The sequence below is a fragment of the Phyllostomus discolor genome, chromosome 4 (assembly GCF_004126475.2).
Source record: "Phyllostomus discolor isolate MPI-MPIP mPhyDis1 chromosome 4, mPhyDis1.pri.v3, whole genome shotgun sequence".
NCBI classification, from domain to species: Eukaryota; Metazoa; Chordata; class Mammalia; order Chiroptera; family Phyllostomidae; genus Phyllostomus; species Phyllostomus discolor.
The window spans coordinates 198,553,222-198,573,423 of NC_040906.2; the positions used below are offsets into that span (position 1 = coordinate 198,553,222).

General features: G+C 45.2%; 1 protein-coding gene across 2 annotated transcripts in view; it reads left to right on the forward strand.

Moving 5' to 3' along the window:
• The window catches only part of MTHFD1L (methylenetetrahydrofolate dehydrogenase (NADP+ dependent) 1 like), a 167,131-nt gene that overhangs the window by 28,603 nt on the left and 118,326 nt on the right, over positions 1 to 20,202 (forward strand). For both annotated transcript variants that reach the window (XM_036024892.1, XM_028510604.2), the window contains exons 9-13: positions 6,640 to 6,731; positions 8,220 to 8,317; positions 10,785 to 10,958; positions 18,418 to 18,554; positions 20,091 to 20,137. In XM_036024892.1, the coding sequence (XP_035880785.1) occupies positions 6,640 to 6,731; positions 8,220 to 8,317; positions 10,785 to 10,958; positions 18,418 to 18,554; positions 20,091 to 20,137 (548 nt within the window). The remainder of the gene's footprint in view (positions 1 to 6,639; positions 6,732 to 8,219; positions 8,318 to 10,784; positions 10,959 to 18,417; positions 18,555 to 20,090; positions 20,138 to 20,202) is intronic.

A 20,202-nucleotide genomic window follows, 5' to 3' on the forward strand; every position in this document is an offset into this window, starting at 1 on the left:
GATTTCAGCCTGAAGAGCAGGACTGTCCTAGGCTGGCCTGGAGGACAGCATTGTTTTTCCCCAAAGCTGGTCCCAACTTGGGCCCAAAGTGGATGGAAGTCTCCGCCCTCTTCCATGTTGCCAGTACACACTGGAGTTCTAGATCTTCCTTAGGGAACAGCATCCACAAGGGAATAAATAACCTCTGATCCAGTCCCTCAAGAGAACTATTTTACTTTTTTTTTTTTTCATTAAAAAAGCATTCAACTTAATTTTATGGGGTACTATAGAAGGAGAAGAAAATAGCACGATACTATTGGGTTGGTTGAAACGTCTGTTTAGTTTTTTTCCATAAAATGAAACACACATTTTTCATTTTCACCAGTAACTTTTATTGCTTTGGATGTTTTGAGTATATTGGCTATCTCCCACATGGCATAACACGTTGATCTCAATTATCATGTCTCAATTTGATCACTATCGACTTCAACTGGTCTGTGCAACTGTGGAGCATCGTCCAGTGAGAAATCTCCAGCATGAAACTTTGCAAACCACTTTTGACACGTTCGATTAGTCGCAGCACCTTCTCCATACACGGCACAAATCTTTTTTGTATGTTTCGGTTGCGTTTTTACTTTTCTTGAAACAATAAAGCATAATATGCTGAAAACGTTGCTTATTTTGTTCCACCTTCCATATTAAAATGGCTACACAAAAATTCAACAAGCTCAGTAAGTTTTTTTAAATGCACGCTGATATGACAGCTGTCACAATGCAGTATATATTGTTTCAAATGATGTTAAAGACAACTAAGCACTACTAGAGCCATTGTATGGAAAAAAACAAATGAACTTTTTGACTAACCCAATAAAAGCGTTACTGAAATTGGTATAACTCTCTTGTCCAAGGGAAATATTGGATCTCCCACCCTAGGAAATGTAGGTCCTCCCAGAATTGAGCAATCAGATTGAAAACCCCGTGGGCTGACGGGGTTGGTGTGGGTTGGAGAGGCCAAGGGGAGATGTTCGGGAATTACCCAGAATGCTTGTGTGCTCAGCTCTTGGGTGAGGAGCATGCAGGTGAATGGCTCACTGAAGTGCAATATAATATGAATGTGGAATTAACGGCTTTTTCTTTAGGCAAATGGAAGGCATACTCTGAGTAACTTTTTTGTAATAAATGTAGTCTCTGGATATAACTTCTTTTTCTCCCCTGAAAAATCAACACCCAACTCATAAAATGATAGGCATGGCAGATTGGCCCCGCTGCTCGGAATCCTTGTTGGAAAGTCAGTTATGACATTGTTTCTTTCAATGAATGTTTCTTTGTTATAACATTTACTTGCAATTTTTTATTGGAGTTTATATATTCAGGACAATTTTGGCATAATCCTGGCTGGAGATAAGAGAATGTTTCCACGTTCTTTAGGATTCCCTTCGAGTCCCACGATTATACAAGGGGGGACCCAAAATCCTGGAATTTATTTATAAAAAAAAATGTGTATTTTTTCCTACGTGTTTAAACTTCAGGCACCCTCAAAGTACTCTCCATGTGATGTAGCACAGCTATCAAAACGTTTTTTCAATTGCTCAGGACAGCTTTTGAACTAGTGGATTTCGATGCCTTTTAGTGCTTCTACCGTTTTTTTTGTTTGTTTCACTTCTTCCACGGCAGCAAACTGGTTCCCTTTGAGGACTTTTTTTCATCCTAGAAAACAAACAAAAAGGTTACTCAGGGCCAGATCTGGAGAATAGAGAAGGTGGAACACTGTAGTCTCGACATTTTTGGTCAATAGCTGCTAAACATTTCAGCCCAGTGTGGGCAGTTGCACTCGTAAATCACCCATCATGAAGTGGGCAAATGTGTTGAAAGAGTCTTGAAAAAAGATAAACTGGTAAAAAAAAAGAAAAAAAAAAGATTCACTGGAGCCAAACGCAGCCTCTCACAGCAACACCAGCTGGTACAGTGACACAGATGGGTTCCTAGGACACTCACCCAGTGGGGAAGCCTGGACAACAAGGGGCCTGCCCTCCAGAAGGTGATTCCAGGTTTTTAGGGGTCCCCTCCCTCATATGAAGGTGACAGATTTTATTAGTGAAACTCTGCCTTATTTTTAATAAATTTCTTTTAGGACCTTTTTTTTTTTTTAAGACATCCTTTAAAATACTAGATCTCAATGTAATGATTCTATGGGGGTGAGGGGGACACCAAACCCTTACATTGTCATTTATCAATTCTGTGTGTAGACTGATTGCAGTTAGTTAGTTTATTTTAAATGCATCTGGTCCAGTCATAGTTTTCTGGTTGTTTTGAGTGCCCAGAGCCCAGAGTACTGCCTAGCACATAGTAAGTGCTCATTTAATACTTAGTGTTAACTGAATGAATAAGCATGGGCTCAGTTCAGAGTTGTACTCCGATTACAGTTTTAAGCTGGTTGTAGATTTAGATATTTCCTCCAACTTGTCTCCCACGTAAAAGCAGGGCTGGCAGGGTGAAGACAAAGATGAGAAATGCTGTGCTGATGAAATGGGTGAACATTTTTTTCGGTCAGCACTATTGAGAATAGCATTACATTCCTCAACAGTCAAAAGTTTTAACCTCCTTGATTAGTATGAAAATGTCATCCGTGAGTAAACTGATGAAGGATCCCCCCCATTCATACAATCTCGTTCGCCCCTTTGGAACAGTGAATAGACTTTTCAGTCTTGACTAACAGGAACGATGCTTTCATTTAAACTTAAGAACACAAGAATTTTTAATAAACTTGTGGTCGAATGAAGGGAGAGTCTGATAGTGAAATTTTCCTACTCATCTTAATGGTACGGGGTTTCTCCCGCCCTCCTCCTCACCCTCGTGAAAGTAGACGGGATGTGGTGATGAATGTGAGGTCATGCTATGGAGGCATTTTACTGAATACCTGATCTCTGGCGAGATCCCCCTGGTGGCTGACGTCCCAGAAGCAGGGCTCAGAAAACAGTCACTCCTGACTCGCTGGATCTGCTCGCCCACCCTTCTGTGGCACGGCTCTGCCTAGATTTAAAACAGGGACATAGCCGTGTTCAGTGTTCTGGCTAGAAGGAGAACTAATGTTATCGTTCAACAGTTATTTCAAAGGAAAGAAGTGGGCTGTGACTTTGTAATGCTCTGCCTGCTAATTTAGCAAGACCATTTGGCACCCCAATGTGAGGACTCATTTCCTGATGTGGCAAATGAGACAAAGGAGAAATGGGTCTTATGTCTCGGGCCCAGAGAACAGGATCAAAACAGCAACGTTGTGGACCAGAATAGTTTATAGCATCATTGCAAGCAAACGTAGTTGTCTTTAGTGTGGAGTGGAGCAGAACCTTGGCTGCATCCCAGCCAGGGCTCCTGCTAACAGGCTGAAGGGTCCCAGCAGACTGGGAGCCGTCCCTCTGAGGGGCCTGAAGGATATAGGGTGGAAAGAACGTGGAATTTGGGGTCAGCATTGATCTGACTCAGACAAGAGGGGTTTTTGGTTTGTCTTCACCTTCACTGCATTGTCCTTATAGGCTGTGTGACTTTGAGCAAATAACGTAAGCTCCCTGTTCTTCATTGTGCTTGTGGGCAAGGTGAGAGCAAGGCTATTGCGAGGAATAAATGAGATGCCCACTTCAGGGGCCAGCTCATAGCAGCTGCCAGTAAATGTGGTCCACTTCCCTGCTCCGCTTCCCTGTTGCCACACGGCCATGCACAGAACACAGCTTGCAGACTCATGTTAGCGGGATGCAAATTTCTGTCTGAAAAGCCACGCCCAAGGGAGAATGAGGTCCAGTGACCTTTGGAGAATGTAAGAAGGTAGCCTTAGGGAAATTAGACATGTGTATAACTTAATCATTATCCTATTAGAGTTGGAATATTTGCTTATGACTTTCAAACTTTAAGTATTACCCATTTTGCTTAATTTTTCTTTTTTTAGGAAATTCTAGATGTTTTGGACCTATCCCTGAGATATGTTGTTGACAGTGTTTTTTAATTCAAATTTTAATTAGTTCTTTTGATATAATATATTCAATGTTTTTTTTACTTTTTTAAAGGCTCAGCCATTTAGAATAAACAAATCTATATTAATTTCTTTCTTAATTTGGTTTGGCTGATTTCTAAAGGCCTGCTTATGTAAGTTAATACTCATTTTAATTGTATTCTTACGTTACATCCTTTTCAAAAACAGTAACACATTTTCATTTGATAATGCAGTCCGATGTTTTCAGTTACATGTGAGACTCTTGAGCATTTCTACAGAAATTGTACTGAAGTTTTATTTACTGCGTTTTACCATTAATGTATTTAACTTAACACATTAACTTTATTTGACTTAAAAACTTACCATCCATGTTTTTTGAAAGTTTAATCTGTACTAATTTGTAATGTTTAGCTCTTTCTGTTTTCAGATGTTCACATAAATTTTTTTTTTTGGCAACTTGTTCTAGAAGGGGGAGAAAATATTTAGAATTCAGTCTATGGGCTCCACACAGCGTGTTTTTGATAAGAAGGGTGTTCTCAGCCAGATTGTCACAAAGTAAAAAAAAAGCTGGTTCGTTTCCCTGCGGCAGAGATGGCAGGAAGACTGCAGAACTTGCCACCACCCCCCCTCCCCATGTCATTTATTCTGGCATAGTTCCCGGGGTGGTCTCGGAGCAGCGCCCGTCAGAAAAAGCCTGTTCTGATTTCCAGGGAAAGTGTTGTAACACTTCAGCCTTACATTTTCCTGTAGAAAGTTTGGTTATCATTAAAAACAAAATTACAAATGAAAGGCTGTCTTTTAAAGTGATTCATTGACTCGTCCCCGGAGGAGCCATGAGTTAATGGGGAGTGTTCAGTGGGAAGTGAGAAGACCCATTTGGTTTGGGACCGGACCCTTGCTGGACGCCCAGGCCAAGTGCGGACAGCCCTCGGGATGGGGCCCACCCTCCGTGCGGGCGGGGAGTGAGATCATGATTTCCTTTCTCCTGTCCTCTCCAGCCATGAAATTTGTTAGGGATGGATTCCTAGTTCACCGAGTTACCATCTCAATTGCTTCAGGGTTTCTGGATTCAGGATTTTTAATTTAGTTTTAAGACGCATTGATCCTCCTACAGAAGCGATACAGTGTTCATGTTAGCAGCTTTGTGAAATACAGAATAGTGCACAGAAGGAAGTAGCGGTGACTTCTGATCCCTTTGCCTTGAGAAAAGCCATCTCGCGTTTTTCCCCTAAAAAAGCATTCCACTTAATTTCATGGGATGCAATATAGTGGAAGGAAAATGATACAAAAGCATTACTGAAATTCAGATAACTTTCTCCAAAAAGAAGAATATTGGTTCATACAAGATTCTTCTAAGGTTTAAAATGTGTGTGTGTGTGTGTGTGTGTGTGTGTGCATTTTTTGTTGTGTTTTAAAGCCTTTGTTGACTTTAGCCACGTTCTGCTATGCGCAAGGCGGTGGTTGAGCTGATGGGAAGAATTATTCACTGTGTAATTCTATAGGCAAAATATTCCCTATTCGCATGGGTATTTCTGATTCCGTTCCGGGAACATGCATTTCTAAATTGATACCAGTTCCTAGAATGTAGCTTTTTCCTGTGTCCCCATCATTTAAAGATAGAGGGAAGCATATTTCTTTTCCGTAGCGGTTGGACAAGACCTTCAGATCGGATCTCTAGTGATTCAAACAAAACAAAACAAACCCCTCTCCTGCTTTAAACTCTTGGCATTTGCCTGAATATGATTTATAAAACTGAAGTGTTGCTAATCTTTAAATAATACCAGAGGGACATGGGTTTCCAGCGCCCTTAATACATTTGACAATAGGACATCACAGAACACTTACCCTGAAGTATTTTGTGCTCTCTCTGGCAAAGGACTGTCAGCAAAATTGATCCTTCAAAAGTGAAATGGCCAGAAAAGAGGGAAAGACTTTCTTATTTCTTCATTCAAAAGAGTTGCTATTAGAAATGTTTCTTTTCTCTAAGGGGGGATGTAGGCTAAAGCATGTTACATGCATATTTACTTTTTATAAACTTTAAAGTGCCCACAGGAGGGAAATGTAGAATTCTTGTAAGTACCTCTCTGTTTTAATAATCAGGTAATCCCCAAAATTAATACTCTAAAATGCCTCAGTTTCGATGGGAAATTGGTCATAATGCTTTTATGGCAGGAGTTTTTTAAATTATCCAAGAAAGCCTGAGCTTTCCCGTACGTACCTCTCTGGCTAGACTTCTCATGTACGTGTCGTGTCCTTCTTCCTATACCGTGTACCCATGAGTGGAACTGCTTTTACTTTATATACATTTATATATGTGTTTATATATATTTATATTATATAGTTTAAACATACACACCATGTGCCAAGCACTTTACATACCATATCACACTCAGTTCTCACAAAATTCCGTGGAGTTGACACTGCCCTGATGGGTTAACAGGCTCCAAGTCCCAGCCGCTAGCAAGAGGCGGAGGTAAGACTTGAAGCCGGTTCAAGTCTGCAGCCCCATTGAGAGCCCCGAGTGGCGCTAGGGGTCGCTGACCTCCCCGTGGCTGTGCGTGCCACTGCCTCCCGACTTACATGGAGCATTCAGTGTGCCTGCCGGCTTTGCACAAAGAGCACTTGGTCACGAATGACAATATGCTGAAAGTCGTTTTTTTCTCTCAAATTCGTCGCAGGGAAGCTTGGCCGCGGTTCTCCGGGCGAACACTTCAGTGGTCCCATCACGGAAAATGACGTGAGCCTCCTTGCCGCGGCTCTGCGGATCCAGGTGTGTGAGACACAGCTGCTTGAGAGTTTGCAGCTTTTGATGTGTAGTCACTACTATTTTACCGGTTTTCTCTTGTTGCTTAGCAGATGCAGCGTTGAACACTTTGCACCCAGGTCATTTAATTCTCCCAACAGCCCTCCCAGATAATGGTAGATAGGTAAGGAAATGGAGACTCAGAAAAATTCAGTCACTTGCCTTTGGTCACATGACAGGTGTGGGGCCCAGACCCAAATCAGGTTTCATTATTAGTTATCTATTGCTACAAAGTAAGTAACCCCCGAAATTTAGCAACTTAAAACAATAAGCATTTATTATCTCACAGTTCCTGTGGGCTGGGGAACTGGGAGCAGCCTAGCTGGATGGTTCTGGCTCTGAGTCCCTCATGCCGTGGTGTATGCTGGGGCGGCAGCCATGCAAAGGCCTGACTGGGGCCGCGTGTCCACTTCCGAGACGGCGTGCTCACAGGGCCACTGCCACGTGGTATTAAATTCCTCAGTGGCTGTTGGCAGGATGCCTCCTTCCCCATCATGTGGACTTCCCTGCAGGGCTGCTCACAACGTGGCAGCCAGCTTCCCCCAGAATGAGCCATCTGCAGGAAAATAACGAGGAAGCTGCAGTAGATTTTATGGCCTTATCTCCAAAGTCTCATACCTCCACTTCCTTTTTCCTCTCCACTAGAAGTGAGCCCCCACTCTAGTTCACGTTCAAGAGGACACAGTGGGGCTCCCCTCTTGCAGACAGGAGGAGTATTAAGGATTTGTGGCTATCTTTTGGAACCACCACCCTCTCTGTGACCGAAATCCCAGGGTCTCCAGGCCTCTGCTGTGCAAGCTCCTGCCTGGTGCTGGAGCCTGCAGGGACGGTGCCGGCCAGCAGGGGCACTAGCTGCCAGCGGAGAAACCGGAGGCTCGCATTCAAGCCTCGGCAGAGTTAAACAGAAGCCAGGTTTAGGTGGTTTCTTTCTTGCACAGCAAGACACAGTGAAAACGTTTCATTCAGAACGGGATGTGAGGATTCCGTTACATTTCAGCCAAAGCCAAATTTTATTCCTCTGTGTGCGTTACTGTTTAACAATTCTATTTGCTTACTGCATCCTATCAACTGTAGAAGGATTATACTCGAAATGGTGTTACAAATTTTGGAAGCTGGGCATCCAACCTGATTATTCATGTATTCTCACGTTTTCCTCACTTCTCCTCTCTAATCGAGATGCAGAACCCACTCTGTGATTTTTAATCTGTGAACTTGATGCCTTAGTGAACACGGACTGTTTTATCAGTACACAACAGCTTCCATTTTCCTGTTTAAGAAAGACCTACAAATTTAATTCCACGAGAATAAAACTATCCCTGTTAGTCACTGGAGTTGGTGTGCAACATGGTCAGCCTTTCGTGGCATGACGTCCCTAGACAGTACTGTGACAGCCCAGACACGTGCCCGGTCAGCTCTGCCTTCTCTAACAGGTTTCCCTTTCTGTTCCCACCAAAGAACATGGTGGTCAGCGGCCGGCGATGGCTTCGTGAGCAGCAGTACACGAGGTGGAGACTCCACTGCTTGAAACTCCAGCCCCTCTCGCCAGTACCAAGGTACCCGGTGGTTTGTTTTATAGGGATGTCAGCTCACCACACTGCCTCGGATACGCAGGTGACCCAGGGAGTGCAGGGCATGACTTGGGGTGTTACGGCTTCGACAGTGGTCGTTTAATTAAACTGCCACACTATTTTTTCTATCGTTTAAGTACTCCAAAATTAAATAATGATGAACATGTTTACCATATCCTATCATTTCTAATATGTGTTATTTTTTTAATTTCTGAGGTCACGATGTGCCTACAGTAAGTCCATACAATAATGGTGTCTTAGATTTGACCAAATATGGTAATGTAATAATGGGACTATGCTTGCAAGTGTCAGAAATCCCCAACATGTGCCGTCTGGGTTTTAGGGCCACGTGGGCTCCTGCTCTGGGGAAGCCGCCGACCACACCAAACATCAGCATCTGTGGGAGTGTGTTCTGATGGTCCGGGTGGGTGCTTTCTTCAGAGTGGGATTTAGTGACGTGAAAGCTGCCTATTCTCCGTGTAAAACTGGAAACACAAACTGGAGAACATAGCCTCGGCATTTTCGGCATAGTTAGATAAGATAGCTGAGCCAGAGAAATGCATTCTCCATAATGAGTCCTCTTTGGCTGGCTGCCCCGCCCCGCTTCCGTGAGTGGGCCCCGCCCCTTCCGTAGAAGGCGGGCACTTCCCCAGGTGGCCCCAGCTTCCCCAGGGGATCCTGTATCGGCCAGTATTGGGAAGCACAGTGTCAGCAGTAATGGGCTAAGTTTTCACTTGCCAACTGGTTGCTTTTGAGAATGCCCTTTTTCTTTGCGCAGCCACTGAACGCTGGAGTTCAATTATACCCCCCAAGCTGGTGAAACCTCCCAGGCTTTGCTTTCACCCCTGAAATAGACTAAACACCTTTGTCATCTTCTGTTTCCTTAATACATAAACTCCAAGGAATGCTGTTTTTTGTAGCATCATCCCTGTAGTTCTGTAGTGTTTCCTAAAATACTGTTCAAGTTACTTATTTTGGTATAGGACCTTACTTTTTAAAAGTAAATGAGTAACTTCTACTTACAGAGAGCAAAAATTAAATAAATTAATTAAGATGGACTCCACCCAATTTTATACCATAGTCTTTGCATAAATCAAAATAACTTCCTCTTGGAGGGGGAGTGCTTTGATTGCTCAACCAAATTTGACTGCTAGCGCCACTGGGAAAAAGGAAGGCAGACTGAATAATTTATAGATTACTCAAAAAATCAAAATGATGTGCCTGTCACTCTTTAGCTAAGTGAAGAGAGGAAACCTTGAAGATTTTCCAAGAGTGGCTCTTTGATTTAGGAGGTTATGGCAGGAAAGAGAATGAGAGAGAGAGACAGAGCGGGGGGAGGGGCAGCTTGGAAAGTAAAATGAAGCAGGAGCCTGGGCAGCAAAGGGGGACAGGGGAGGGGGACGCCGGGGGCTGGGGAAGGGACAGCCTGGCTGGGGACGCAGAGCTCGGCACTTCTGGCCCAAGGTGCCCTTCAGAGAAGTGGGGCCTGGAGGTAGCTTTGCTATTGCTTCGTGCGCCAAGGTCAGCCCCGCCGTGGGGTCCAGTGGGGGCTGGGAGTAGATCGTCAGCAGTAGCAACAGAAAGCAACCAGAGCAGGGGGGTGATCTGCCCTCCCCCACCAGTGCGGAGACTGCTGTGCCTCCAGGGCCTGTCCCAGAAGTGGTGGCCATCTTCCCCATCTCCGACACCTGCTCTCCCACACTCGGGCTCGTGCCTGCCGAGTTTCACTCCCAGGTAGATGGGCGGGCAGAGAGATGGACGGCCCGAACCCCCAAAAGGCTCCGAGAAGCTCGGAGCATGCTGAGCTTCGTAGCCCTCGTGAGAGATGGGCTGGGCAGCGGTGCTCCCGTCTGGCCGGATGGGAAAGTGGGACACAGCGTTTGCCCAGGGACACTGGGAGCTCCCGTGTTTCCTGTTGAGCTGTGGGCGTTGGGTCCATTACAGTGATGTAATTAATCCAACATTTTGAAATACGGTTTTGGACTTGAAATAAGAAAGAGAGGAAATATGGATACAGATCAAGTAGCATTTCCACACTTTTGAAGAGCCAAAAGACACATGTGACAAGCCCAATGGGCGAGCATTATGCGGTAACTCGCCTGTGGTTAATGAATGCAGCAGTGACCACAGAAAGCATCGTGCTGTGTAATGGATTTACACTCACGGGCACAGCCTCCTCCCCTCTGCACAGCCTCCTCTCCTGTGGCATCGGTGTTGTCCTTGTACCTGGGCAGAGTTCTGGGGTCTTTACTGGTGTTTCAGAGTTGCTTCTCTAAAGCAATATACCGTCTTCCCCTGTACGTTCATTGTTGGCTCAGTAATGCTCGGGAGAAGGGACCACGAAGCCATCCCACTGATTCAGGTGTCGGCATGGTGGGTGGCTGTTTCTCACTCCAGCAGCGACCACCTAAGCTGAGAAGACTCTTGCCTCTTATGTGTTTCCCCCCTCCAGCGATATTGAGATTTCAAGAGCACAGACTCCAAAATCCGTGGACGTCCTTGCCAAAGAGATAGGATTGCTTGCAGATGAGATTGAAATCTATGGCAAAAGCAAAGCCAAAGTACGTTTGTCCCTGCTGGAAAGGCTGAAGGATCAAGCAGATGGAAAATACGTCTTAGTTGCCGGGTAAGACCACTTTAAATGTTACTTTACTAACAAGACGTGCCTGTCAGACTCTCTTCCCTGTATGTACATCAGTCCTCACATCCGTCCTCCACTCAGATTTGACATTGTCGTGTCCATTGCGCTTGGCATTCCTTCCTGAGACGAGAGGTATGTTTTTGTTGTCAGGGCAGAACAAACTGGTCTCTACAAAACACAAAGTATAACGAGTCACTAATTCAGTACTTTATTTTTTGTTTCTCACATTGTGTTTTGATCACCTTTGCTGCCCACCTTGGATTTGTCCCTTCAGTTTCCAGGATAAAAATTAAACAAGACTTGAAAGTCAAATACTTTGAACTGAGCAGGGCGTTTTTGTGTTCAACTTAGAAATGACATTTTAGTGTCAAAGGTAATTCCAGAAACTTTGGTCCAGATAATTCCATGAAACTTTGGTTTTCCTATTCATATCTCTAATATTTATTATGGACGTGTTTGAATTGTAAAAGCTCAGTCCATATATATGTCTATAAAATTTTTTTGCATTTCTTAGTTGATATTGGGCCAAAGACAAATGCCCAGTATTTATGAAGAGGAGTATTTGCTTTACTTTCCTTATTTAAAAAAAAAAAAAGAAATGCATTTACTAGCTGAAAAAATGATGGAAAACAAGGGATTTCAAATATTCATTCAGCGTGACCTGAGGGGACGTCCAGACACCATATAAATTCCTTTGCTGTTTTATAATTTCATCGCACGGCCTTGCTTATGACACAGAGGCCAAGGCTGGAGGCACAAAGACTTCTTCACAGGCAGAGACGTTTCTTATCATTGGACTTGATTCATAATTAACTTTCTTTTTACATATTTAATTATGAAATCTAAGGGCGTTGTTTCTTTTTCTGCTTGTAAAAATCATGCCTACTCGTTGTAGAAATAGTTCAGTACTACAGAAAGCGTAAACAAGAGTGGGGAACATCCCAGACCCCAGCCCCCCGGGGAAGCAGCTGCTCCCCTTGGAGACCGTGGTGACACGGGTACAGCCAGAAGCGAGATTGCTCACGCGGCTCCGCCAGCAGTGCCCTGACTGTGCCGCAGTGAGCAGCTCCCTGCAGGCAGTGCAGAGCCGCGTTAGCGCTGTCCTAGACTTCGCACCACTTCACTGCTCCCATGGAGATTCTGCAGGGGCCGGGGAGGGGGCCGCAGGCGGAGCGAGGGGTAGAAACGCCTGAGATGATGGGGGTGGGCTCCACGGCCCGCATCTTCCCAGCACGGAGAAGCGTGGCTGGGGCCCAGCCACCGGTAACAGCACAGCGTGTTTCTCAAGCTCCGAGTCTGTGGAGGCAGAAAAATAGACTTGAAACATCATAGGGATGCCCCATAATTCGTGTAACCAGTTCTCTATTGCTGGGAACTTAAATCGTGTACCAGTTTTGGCCATTATAAACCGTGCTAAAATTGCCAACCTTGGGCCTGCGTATTTGTTCATCTGCCCTGTGTCTCCTTAGGAAAAATCCCTAGACTTTTCCTAGGGATTTGTAATTCCTGGGAATTCACTAAAGAGTGAATTCAGTGTTTCAAAACTACAAATGAAGATAAAACTACCAAAAAAATCATGATATCATGCATAATGTCACCTTTTTAATGGTATAGTAATTATTTCGTGTCTCCTCTCCCTTCCTCGTCCCCCTTCCCACTTGCCTTTTTTTTTTTTTAAGATTTTATTTTTATTTATTTTTAGAGAGGGAAGGGAGGGAGAAAGAGAGAGAGAGAAACATCAATGTGCAGCTGCTGGGGGTCATGGCCTGCAACCCAGGCATGTGTCCTGACTGGGAATCGGACCTGTGACACTTTGGTTCGCAGCCCGAGCTCAATCCACTGAGCTACACCAGCCAGGGCCCCACTTGCCTTTTTCTTTAGCTCCTTCTGTTACTGTTTTGTAAGGGGAGTTGGCTGCCAGCGTCTTTCAGAGTCACTGTGGTTTTGAGGAATTCATACCTGGTTGCAGCACCTCGGTTGCCTGCGGCTCAAGTCTTCTGCTTCAGGCTCCCCGGCTCACTCAGAGTTGCACTCCCGACCTCAATGGGGTTCTTTCCAACCCAGGACTTCCCCATCCGAACCCTAATGTCCGACGTCTGAGCTGAGCTGCAGGAAAGCTCCTTGCTGAGAGGTGTCGGTCCCACCTGCAGGCCCTCCTGGGCCAGTCTGTGAAAGGCTGACCAGGGCGTAGGAGAGGGGGGTTCCTGGGTCAGCAGCACGCATCTCGTCAGTGTTGCTTCGCGGGTGTATGTTCGACGCAAGTTTGTTTGCAGTGAGTAAACAAACTTGGACGTTGAGAGCTTCCAAAGCAAATGCCACATCCACAGATCTGTCTTATCCACAGATTTCCTTTCCTTCTCCCAGGCGTAGGTGATCTTGGTGGGTAGGTTTGCTGGATGTCTCACCCTGTTTAGGGTGGGAGGACTGAAGGAAAACTCAGTTTACAAAGGAACAGTCACACACCTTTTTTTCATATGGAGCGACTGTGGTTTACTCTGTTTGGGGCTTCTCAATGTTGGGCACAAAAACACAGTGTAGACGTGGCCCTGCCCTTAGCCAGGAACACAACGTTGATGCTTCTGAAACAAGCTCTGCTGGTTTTGCTGTCGGTTCCCGACTTGAAGTCCTCCTTCTCAGAGCCTGGCCTCCGGCCACGTGCTGGACAATGACCGGTAACATGGCTGGTGGTTACAGCTACATCGGCCTGCACCTAGGAGACCGCTTCTCTGCACCACCTCGCGCTGACATTTATGTGTGCAATTGAGCTGAAGAAGCCAGGCCGCCGTGTTGTGGACAGAAATGAATATTAAACCTGAATTCCCTAGTGCAAATTTGTCCCAAAGAGATCGGTTCTTTCGTGAAAGTGTGGTGTAGGCTCCTGACTGAGCAAAATACCTATGAAGGAACGAAAATTAAATTGTGCTCTTTTCAACTGCTTCGAGAAAGAAAAAAGCTGTAAGGGGAGGATTTTGAGATATATGTGCATCTGTAGCAGCGCTTGAAGGGTTTCGGAAAATGTATCCCGTGCTGTATTCTCTGAGGAAGGAATAAACCTCCCCCATCAACACAACGTATGATATTTAATCTGTAAACTGCCTTCGATATCTAATCTTTTCATAGCTGGGGGCTTGAGATTAGTGTAAAACAGACCGTTTTACCTCCACATTTGTACTTTGGATCAAGTCAGTCGTGGAGAAGGGACATTATCAAACCATTATACACTTCTGTAGAAATACAAATAATCCCTCCATTAAATGGAGACTTTCTCTGAAAGGTTTTTTAAAAAAAATTCTGAAAATAATATCGGCTCATTGCTTACAAAATTAACATAAAGAAGGGTATCAAAGAAGAGGGAAACTAACGTTCTCGTTACTCAGAAGTGTTAAAAATTCCTGTAGTTCCTGCCAGGATTCGATCCATGCATTTGCCCTTCATACACATGGAGATCAGGCCATAAACCCTGCTCTGTGACCTGCGTTTTTGTCTGAAAACTGCAACGTAAAGCTTTCCCCGTGCTTTAGAGCTCAGATGCCCACGAAACTTTTTAATAAACCCGAGTAACCTATTTCTTATTGTACATTTCAATTTACGCGCGAATGCGATTTCAATATACCGACAGTGGGATGAATATATAAAACAACGGCTTCACGTTTTTTTTTTCTGTTGTTAATAACCCAAATGCAGAACAGATTAATTTGTTTTAAAAGGCTATTCTTCAAGCTTTAGGATCTCTTATTTTGTCAGAATCATCTGTATTTCATCAGCTGCACATCGCATGGTATTTACACCTACACATCACTCTGTTTGCTCTGCCTGACAAAATGAAAAGTATTGGGAATTGTTCAGGGAAGGGTGCCAGAGGAATCTTAGGGGCTCTTGAGTTTTACATATTTTCCCAGTTACACTAATGAAAAGGAATTTGTTTGAGAGCTCAGCTCGGAGTGCAGCTGTGGGGCACCGGCTGTGTGTGCCGGAGCGGTCTCCGTTGGCCCTTTACCGGTGTCTGTGCAGAAGCTTCTAGAACGTCTCTGAGTTGCTTGAACAGAGCAGTTAAAAAAGAAGCCCAGATCGGTGTGTGAAGAGAGTCAATTTCACATTAAAGAAAAATTAAAATTATGTATGTCACTGTTTTTTCTGTAGAGGGCCGAACACTTGATTTGATTCTTTTTACTTTTTAATTAAAAAAATTTTTTTTCCTGTTTCAACCCCTTATGTTGGTCTGTGAGAAAGTAACCTTTATTGGCTTTTCTAAGATTGTGCTTTTCTGCCTCAGGTAGCTATTTAAAATATCTATGGGTTTTTCTTTTATTTGTGTTTCTTGCAAACTAGAACAGAGACGGTTAGGAGAAACCCCAGTGACAGGACCTCCGGACTGTGGACCTCCGCAACACGTGACGGAGACACAGCCGAATGGACGGGGGGGGGTTATCATTAGATAACGAACGGCTTCTTTAAAAAACCCTTCACCTCATGACGCTACCTGGATGAGTGACATGCATTCGTGCGCTGTTTAAGCCTCCGGGTTTGGAGCTCACGGTTAGATCCACGGCTAATGGCAATAACGCTGTTTAACGAGATTGCAGATTTGGAGAGTTTGGCCACTGTGTTGTGTAAGCACCCTATGTGATCTTTGAGTCAGTGGCAGGCTTCTCTCACATCACACCCAAGTAGTCACAGAGCAGGTCAGTAAGTTTTTATAATGGGTGTCGTAAACATTTGTCTCAGAAGAGGTGTTAACATCCCTTTGTCAACTGTTTCGTGCCAGTCTGTGCCCTGCACGGGTGACGGGAATGCAGTGACGTGGGGCATGATCCTTCACCCGAGTGAGCCCACGGCCAGTGTGCGGACCAGACGTGTCCAGAGGTTTAGACTAACGCCCTCTGGCAAGGTGTGGAATAAACACAGGATAAATGCCGTGGATAGTCGAGGGAGCAGATCAGTCCACCGGGGTGGGGGGGGCAGTTGAGAAAAATAATGAACAAAAGTCACAGCTCGCTCTCCGTAAACTCTCGGTTCTTATAGAAAAAGAAATGAAGTCGACACGATGCTTGTTTTCTGTGTCCGCTTGATAACTTGGAAGCTGAGCAAAGGACGTGGGGGTGGCAACCAAACCACAGTTTGATGCCACAGGCAGAAACGAGGTGGAATACATTTTTATTGTGGCTCTCCTTTTATTGCCCCCCCCAGTAAAGACTTCCTACTCTCAGCTTTTCCTGACTTGGAACCGTTGGCAGAAAGCTAAGCCGTCCTGTGTTTCTCATTAAGACTTGGATGGTGAGCTGCAGTTCCGAGGAGGTCATCCCTGGGTGGGTCCGCTCTTGGCTGTCTCTGGCAGCTCTGTGAGCACATCCCTGGGACCGAAAATGTAACCCTTCGTGTGAAGTTTAAGTAAACCACCAACTCCTTTGCAAACTGTGAGTGCTCAGTTAAGTAGGAAGTTGACTCGAAGCATAAACACCTTCACGTAACTCCGAGCTTTCACGCGACCAGGCTCTGTGTGGCTGGGGGATCGGAGGGTTGCTCCCCCGGCTCCTTGCTGCTAAATCCAGTGACCACCTCTCGGTCCTCACCGGGCTTCAGACCTCTTCAGACTCTGGACACGTCCTTGGTTTTTTCCCTGAGACTCCCTGTAGCTCCTGCCTCCTCCTCATGGCTTCCTTCACATTAGGCTGCTCTTGTGGCTTCCTTTTGTTCTCCCTTCTGACTGTTCCCTAAGAGCAAACCTCCTTAACAACTGTGTTATCTTATTTCTTACTCTGTTCACTCTCGCTGCCTGATCTCGTCCATTCCCATGCTTTACATGACTAATTATAGTTAACGATTTCCATCCACAGGCATAACCTTGCGAGGTCAGGATACTTGCCTGGGTTTGATTTCCAGTTTCCACTAATTGTGTGACTTTGGGCAAGTTACTTGAACTCCTTGTGCTTCAGTTTTCTCATGAGTCAAGTGGGAATAAAATTAAGTAACCCAATAAGTATAATGCAGAGCCTAGCATATGGACAACCCCAAACCTACCCTCAATTTTGTCTAACTATATTTCTTTGTTTCTCAGGTCTCAGTTTAGATATTACTTCCTCCAGGAAGCCTTCCCTGATGTTCCAGATGTAGTTAGACCCTCCTCTCATGTGTTCTTATAATATAGTCATTGCTCTGTTCCCTCTATAGTAGTGCTTATCACATTCATTATCATTGCTGATCGATCTGTCCATGCCTCTCATCAATCATGAGCTCTGTGTGGGCAGTGATATAGTCCACGATGGTCATCAGCGTGTCCCCAGGGTCCAGTAGCCTGGCACATAGTACTACTCAATACACATTTGCTGAATGAATGGTCGCTTGCGTGGCTCTGGTGGTCTGAGATAGTTGCGGACGATGTATGTAAGGGCGTGACTTCTTTGTGGTCATATCACTAGATTTTGCAATCCAGAAAACTACCATCAGTTTTGTTTTGGCGGAGTGTCCTGGACCACCTGACTCTCACCACCTAACGCGCAGAAGACAATGTTGTAAGCCCAAGTGATAGTTGTTAAAACTTGTCACAATGGTTAGGAGACGCTAAGGAACAATTTTGGGGGGGTCTTACGTGGGGATGCAGTACCGGCCTGCCTGTCCTATCCCATGGCGCTGTGATATTGTTACATCCGCACGTGCGACGTTCAGCTCCACAAGGTGTCATGGCCAACGATCAGCTCCCCAAGGCACAGATGATCTTGGTGCGCTTAGGAGCTTTGGCCTTTTTCTAAGTTTCTGAGGGTCTGTGGTCTGTGCGGGAAGGGATGAGGCTCAGTGTGTCTGCCACCAAGAAGACAGGAGGCTACAGGAATGCAGATGCCTCCTCTTCAGGGCAGGGAACCTCCCAACGGTAAAAGCTGCTGGAAGCAAAGAGCCACTCCGGAGGCAATGAGCTCCCACTGCTGCCTGTTTTCCAACACGGTGGGGACGAGCCTGGGTGTTGGTGTCTGGAAGGAGATGGATGAGTGGGGGACATTAGGATCCCTTCTAGTCCTGAGAGTTGTGTGAGGTCCCGCAGGACCATTGAGTTAGGCCCTGTGCCCACATTATGTCCCCAGTAAATGGCCCTGGAAGAGCAAATGCCAGGTTACCCATCAGCAGGAAACAACACAAGCTTAAGTTTTGAAACCTTTTCGAGAGACGATTCTCTGCGGTTTCTTAAGGTTGATGTTATTAGCGCCACTGCCTAATGAATTCTCTTTTTCTGGTCTCTCGGTCAAGTTGTGTCTGTGTGTTGATGTAACCTCTGCGTGGCCTTTGTGCTGTGGGTAGACCATAATGGTTTGAGGAAATTGATGAAGTGGATTTTGAAATGGAATATTCTCTCCTCATATCCTCTGATTTGACTTTGGTACCGTAAGTTTATTTCCCATAGATTATCTAGGAATATTGTTATAGAGTCACTCACTTTTTTCCTCTCCCAAACCAGGATCACACCCACCCCTCTTGGAGAAGGGAAAAGCACAGTTACCGTTGGACTCGTGCAGGCCCTGACCGCGCACCTGAACATCAACTCCTTTGCCTGTCTGAGGCAGCCTTCTCAGGGGCCGACTTTCGGAGTTAAAGGTACATCATTTACACAACTAGGATATTTTTCAGAGCAAGATTAGGGGTGGGGGTAAAATCTTAAAGAAAAGTTTGAAAAGAGCATCATCAGCAGACGTGGAGTTAAAACTCATCAGGGGAACCAGTGCATTTTATCCCTACATGCATGCCCTCCTCCATGCTCCGTAGGTGGAGGTCACCCCAAGTTGGTCCTCCTGCAGAGGGCGCTGCAGTCAGGGTTTGAAGGTGTGACCACCCAAGAAGTCAATCCCGCTGGTTTCCTGAACAGGGGCAGGTCTCTTGCTCAAGAGTCCAACCTTCAGCAGAATCCTTCTGTTTCATCAGAACCTTCCTTTGCCGAGCAATTTTGAAACCCCACCATTTATGCTAGTGTTTTGTCATCCCAACCATGGGGAGGGGTCTTTCCATGCAAGCAGTTAGAGACCCTTTCGGTCAGACCCAAGTCTCATCTTGTTTGGAGTTGCTGCGTGGGGCCCAGGGAGCTCCGGACACTGACCGGCTGTGGACGGAGATGGGGTGGGACTCTTCTCTGGCTGCGGTTGGGCCAGCGTCTGGCACCGTCCCATTCACTGCTCTTCCTTTGTTGATTTATCACAAAGTCATTCTCCAACTCAGTTCACAATAGCATCTATTACTCTAATTACAGTTTGTTCTGGACACTGTGGTTTCTAGCAGTATATTTATATTACTCTTGCAAATATTAATAACTGCCAACTCATTAAGTACTGATAACTCAACATGTCACACATTATGTAGTAGAACGAATGTTAGATTTGGAGCAAGAAGATCGAGATTTTATTCATGGCTGCGTCTCTTACGGCTGTGTGACCTTTAGCCAGTTGTAACCTCTCTGAGCTGTATCTGTAAGAAAGAGTGAAAAGACATAAGCCAGGCTTACCAGGTTAAGGAGAGGACCAAATGAGAGGGTGTAGAAAAAGCAGGATGAACTATAAAAGGTTATAGACATGGAAGGCATTCTTATTATGTTAAGAAAAATAAGGTTTTTTAATGTAATAGTTTTATAATTTTGAAGGACAAGCAGCAAGGCAAATCATATATATTACTATCTAAAATAAATGGAAGTTTATAATGTGTTAGTCTGAGTTTATCAGATGGTTTTTTTTTTTTTAACGCAGTTTCTTGATACTTCAGTGCGTGTACAGCTTTAATGAATCTCAGCCACATGGATTGAATAACAAATCCATAAGATAATCTCAGTTTGCTGCAAGGGCATTTGCTGTCACTCGTACCCTTTTTTTTAAAATGAGGAAACCGAAGCCCTTAAATTGCACAGTTGGATACTGTGAGCATTCTTTCCCGCTCTGTTCTACCTGGATAAACGGTTCATGTCTCTCACTGCCTTGGAGGCACATGCCCCCCTGTTGGGTTGGGGAGCCCCGAGCCCCCCTGTTGGTGTTGGGGAGCCCCGTGCCCCCCTGTCGGGGTTGGGGAGCCGAGTCCCTGGGGCTCTGTTCTGTTTGTCTGCGTAGCTGAACTTGGTGACTCGCTCTAAATGGTGCCTGCTCTGTTGTTTAGGGGGAGCTGCAGGCGGTGGCTATGCCCAGGTCATTCCCATGGAGGAGGTAAGATCGCAAAGGGACACGTGTCGTGTGTCACTGTTTTTCCTTCCTGGCACTTTTTTTTTCTG